At 55.2% G+C, this 5,000-nt stretch overlaps 1 protein-coding gene across 2 annotated transcripts in view; it reads left to right on the top strand.

Annotated features, from left to right (window-relative positions):
- Positions 1-5,000, top strand: part of bmper (BMP binding endothelial regulator) — a 13,809-nt gene that overhangs the window by 2,842 nt on the left and 5,967 nt on the right. Inside the window, exons 2-5 of one of the 2 annotated variants that reach the window (XM_029129459.3) lie at positions 628-713; positions 4,108-4,207; positions 4,838-4,920; positions 4,989-5,000. The exon at positions 4,989-5,000 is cut by the window's right edge and continues 79 nt beyond it. In XM_029129459.3, coding sequence (XP_028985292.1) covers positions 628-713; positions 4,108-4,207; positions 4,838-4,920; positions 4,989-5,000 — 281 coding nt within the window. The remainder of the gene's footprint in view (positions 1-627; positions 714-4,107; positions 4,208-4,837; positions 4,921-4,988) is intronic. The other variant, XM_029129460.3, reaches the window with a different exon arrangement.

Below are 5,000 nucleotides of genomic sequence, written 5' to 3'. Positions count from 1 at the left end.
ACAAATGTGCTTTTTAAACATGACCTGGTAGACGTGAGGACAGACAGGAAGTGGTCGGACCCACCTCGGCCTGCGCTGACCCGGCTCACGGTGCCGCCGCGCCGGGAGCGACCTTGTAGAGTCCAAACCCATGAACACATGAACGAACCGCTGAGCGGTCCCGCCCGCTTGACATGTGGACCCATAAAGCCCGGCTTCCGCTGGTTCGGGTTACGCTGGCGCCGCTAACGAACCGTCCCACTCACGTTTTTAGGACCTCGGCTCAAATGTTTTACCTCCGCACACGACGTGGGCGACGCGACCTGCAGGACAGGTTTGTGGCTGCCGGCGGTCGCAGCTCGTAGCAGCTTCCTATAAATCCACTCATCTGGAGCCAGTGAGGCTCAACTCCACGGGACGTGTGCAGCTCATAAAGGCCAAACAATGACTGAAGCCATTAGAACATTCTTCAGCGCTGCAGAGCCGCGTCGCTGGGTGATGAGTGTCTGTGGCCCGGTCGCTGCCGGAGGCTCCGCCCACAGGATCTCCACTAGGCCTGGAAAAGCGCTAGCTGGTGGCTGTGAGCGTCACGTTGACCTGCTGAGCTCAGCTCAACGCTCAGCCGCTCTCTTTGTCCGTCTCCAACAGGCACTGAAGCCAGCTGTGACAACGAGGGAGAGGTGCTGCACATCCCCAACATAACGGACAACCCCTGCATCACCTGCGTCTGCCTGGTGAGCTCTCGTCAGCGGCTGAGAGGAACAATAATGAGCCTGGACATGTGTCGGCAGGACCTTGTGTTGCTTCGATTTGCTGCATTTTCACATGAAATCCCTTTTTAAGCAGTTTCTCTGGACGAAACTGGATTTGTGCAAATGCAGCAAAGCTTCTGTTGTGAACCTCTGCAGCCTGAGGAGCAGATGCAGTGGGGACTGTGGACGTCGTGGCCCGGTTCCTCTGCGTGGAACATGTGCTGCGTGACCTTTGACCCCCAGCTCTCTGCTGCAGGCTTTGTTTTAGGGGACGAGAGGATGAATGAGGCTTTTCTGAGTCGCTGCTGAAGACGCCGTCTGCCTCACGTTCGTCCTCCTCAGAGCTCAGCGTGTGAAGCGATGGTACCAGACTCTACAGCAGAGAGCGGTTCTGCTCAGCACAGGGGGTTTGGTGGTTCTGCCCTTCAACACCGTGTTCCAACTAAAACACACAGACGTGTTTTCGACCTGAGATGATGCAGCTTCTGTTTAGTGTGTGTCTGAATGCAGCTGAAAGCAGACTGTGCGGTTCCAGTCCAAACAGAGCAGCCAATCAGGACAGATGGCGCCGCATCGCTGTGGTTCCGGCGTCCTCCGTGTTATCAGGCAGACATCAGATAAAACCTGCTGACTGCACCTTCATCACCTTCATCACCTTCATCACCTTTAAACTAAAAAGCACACGACCTCTTTGTCCTCCTGCTGTGAATCTTAAATCTGCACAAACCTTCAGTTAAAACTGCTTGAGCTCAGCTGCTTCTCTTCATCCTGCTCTCCTGCAGAGGGCTGTTGATGTGAACAGTAGCAGATGCAGAGCTCTCCCTGCTCTCCTCGTGTCCCCGTGCAGCTCCGGTGTCACTCAGCGCTGGGCCCGGGGTCGGTCCACAGAACCTGCTAATGGCGCTGGGCTGGACACAGAGGAGCCATTGTGCGATGGGGCCAGGAGTGGATGCGACCCGCAGACGGGCCGGCAGGCGGGTCGCCATGACGATCTGTTATCTCGCAGAGGCGGCACATCCCGTCACGCTCCTTCATCGTCCGCGTCTATCAGTCTGTCCATCTCCGTGTCTTTTTCCCCTCTGTCATCGTCCTCAGTCTGGCTCAGTATTAACTCGGGCCTTTATAGGCAGAGGTCAAATGTCACAGCAGCCTGTGAATGGATCCAGAGTAACGTTTTCCACAACGTAATGTAAGATGTGTAACTGTGATCCATGGCTGAGAGGTCAAAGGTCGTGTCCACAGCTCAAACAGTAGCTGATCGATACAGGAGCGTTTACTGATAGTTACCCAATAACCTGGACAGAGTCTGTGTGTGTCGGAGTCCAGTTTAAGGAGTTGAGTTCCTCAGTGGAATCATGAAGGAATCAGGTGACTCAGTTAGTCTTTGCTTCAATAGATTTAATCATCTGGAGCCTGACGGGACGCGGCGCCGCTGCCGCAGGTCAGAGAGGGAACGTGGAGTGTGGAGACTCCTCGGACGTCCCGTCGTTCCTACCTGCCGTCTCGTCGCTAAGCTACGCGGCTCCTGCTCTCCAGCGGGGGTCGCGACCCGTTTGTTTTGGAGGAAGGGGGAAAGGTGGAAGGTCACGGTGAAAAGGGGAGGTTAAGGTCAGGGAGGGGTCGCAGTCCGAGGGCTTAAGTGGGTCTTTAGGTTGAGAGTCCGACAGATCCCACTGATCTCTCTATCCTTCACCGTGACAGAGAAGAGGACGAGGGCAACAAACGGAGGGAGGGGGCAGTTTACATTCTGATGACACAATAGAGGGAGAGATGAAAAACATGTGTGAGATGAAGAGAAAGTGATGGATGAGGAGAACACGTTGGACAGGAGGGGAGTGACGCGCTGAGCATGTCGCCCCCCAGTGGCAGAACAGCGCTACTGCCACACGCTGCAGCCAGGAAGTCTGGCTCCATCAGTTTGTTCTCAGCTGAGCGATGAACGATGAGCAGCACAACCTCCTCACGGAAACTACCGTAATAAGCAGACGGTCAATACACAAACAACAGGAGCCTCATCAACAGATGCTGCTTGATTTAGTCTTTAATGTCACAACCTCTTCAATCCATCGTGAGCCTTATCCTGCCGCCGTGCAGAGCAGCTTCTTTCTGTCCCGTATCAAAGTAGACGCTCGTCCTTTTACAGGTGTCGGAGGCTTTTTACAGGACGAGCAGCTGAAGGACTCAGAGGCGAGAGCTCGTATCTCCAGACGGTGGCGAGTAAACACAGCGGCTAAACGCTGACTTTCTCCTCCTGCAGCTCAGACGCACAGTGTGTGTGCGCGCGTGTGTGTGTGCGTGTGTTTGTGTGTGTGTGTGCGTGTGTGTCCGTGTGTGTGTGCGTGTGTGTGTGTGTGTCCGTGTGTGTGTGTGTGCGTGTGTGTGCGTGTGGTGGTGTGGGTGGTGGGTGTGGCGTGGGTGTTTGTGTGGGTGTGTGTGTGTGTGTGTGTGTGTGTGTGTGTGTGTGTGTGTGTGTGTGTGTGTGTGTGTGTGTGCTTATGCGTGTTTGTGTGTGGGGATGGTGGTGGGTCGTTGTCCTCGGCCCAGACAGAGCACTCAGCCCCGGTGCCACGGTGGTATGTTGAGTGTTTATAAGGTGTGGTGACCTGCGGTGACCCCTGACCTCTACACAGAGAGAGAGTGTGTGTGTGGGGGGGGGGGGGTGCACTAACACCACTCTGAGCTAATGGATAACAGAGAGAAGGACGTGACCTTGGAGACTCTGTGGCCAATAAGTCTCTTAAAGGAGCCTTGGTCTGTGTTTGAATGTGTGGTAGCTGTAATGGAAAAAGTGTTCCTTCTTTATGGGAAATTTCCACGACAGCAGCCCAGCGCCTTCACGTTAAAGTTGCTTGGCCTGAGCTGATCCCATGGAGCTGATCTTTATCTCGCTGCTGCCGTTTCATGTCCTCCGTCACGTCTTTCCGCCTCCGTCCCTCTGTGTGATGACATCATCTGTCCTCGTGGTCGGCTGATTGGTTCCTGCCCTGCTTTGATCCGTGCTGGTTGGAGCTGGGCCGCGGGACCGGCCTCCGCTTTATGAAGCCTCAGTGTGTCAAATAAAGCGCACGCCGCATGTGGAAGGAGTCGGCAATAAAAGCGGGGTGTGAAAGCCAAGAGGATTAAAGCGGCTCCGACCCGGCCCAGTCGCCCGGTGCCGGCGCCGCTTCCTGAGGTGGAGCAGCAACTGGACTGTGTGCTGCTGTGGTTGGAAGGTTTGAGGTCAAAAGCAGCGTCTCCTGCTGATTTCTTAAATGAGCAGCGTGAACGTCAGTACATTAGAGAGACAGTGAAACCAGCCTGGCTTTGGTGGCGCTGACGCTGATCCAGGGTCAGCGCCACCTGTTCATTCCTAACCTGCAGCCTGTGCTCTGTGCAGGAGGGGAAGGCCGACTGCAAGCAGGAGAAGTGTGTGCCGGTGTCGGAGGACTGCGCGCTGGTGGTGAAGCAGACGGGCGCCTGCTGTGAGCGCTGTAAAGGTGAGGATCAGCGCCGTCCACACGTGACACATGTCTGTGCGGGTTCCTGCTCTGACGGCACGCGGTCTCCTTCCACCACCAGCCCTTTGTTTTACGACACAGCCCTTCGTTACGAGACTGGAACAAGCTCCAGTGGAACATGGAAATCCCCACGTCGCCGTGGCAACGCGCGTTGCTTTTCTATTGTGCGGTTAAGCTGTGGCCACTGATCAAGTTTAGGACTCCTGTGTGTGTTTGCCCTGGAACAGAGCCACGTCCCTGCTCCTCCCTTTCATGAAATCATACGCAGCCTCAGACGCCCGCTTTTATTGGGTAACAGTTTAAACTTGTCCCCATTAACCACCTTATACTACAACATGCTGAGTTACACTTTAGTCAGGAACAATGCCTTCAGTGCAGCTCGGCGGCGGGGACATGTTTGCGAGGCGCTCGCCTTCCGGTCTCACTCAGTAGTCAGTTTATTTTACACTAAGGGAGCAGATCAATGGCTGTGATCAGGTTAAACATTGATCTGAGGCCACTTACAGTAACTGCGTGAAATGAATAGGCTGTTGATTCAGTGCAGAGGCTCCTCGGCTTCTGGTTCCTCCCCGTGACCACACGGAGGGTTTTACCTGTCCTTTCCTGCAGGCTGCGTGTTGGATGGTCAGTCCTACAACAGCTCCGTGTCCTGGACCAGTTCCACCAAACCCTGCATGACGCGGCGCTGCCAGGTCGGTTCAGACGCTCAAACAGCGTGCGGTTCCAACGAACACGGCTCATTTGGTCTCTCCTGTCACAGGAAGGAGTCGTC

This window comes from Betta splendens, chromosome 16, assembly GCF_900634795.4.
Source record: "Betta splendens chromosome 16, fBetSpl5.4, whole genome shotgun sequence".
Lineage (NCBI taxonomy): Eukaryota > Metazoa > Chordata > Actinopteri > Anabantiformes > Osphronemidae > Betta > Betta splendens.
The sequence above is the reverse complement of the archived record's forward strand: the minus strand, read 5'-3'. Positions and strand labels throughout refer to the sequence as shown.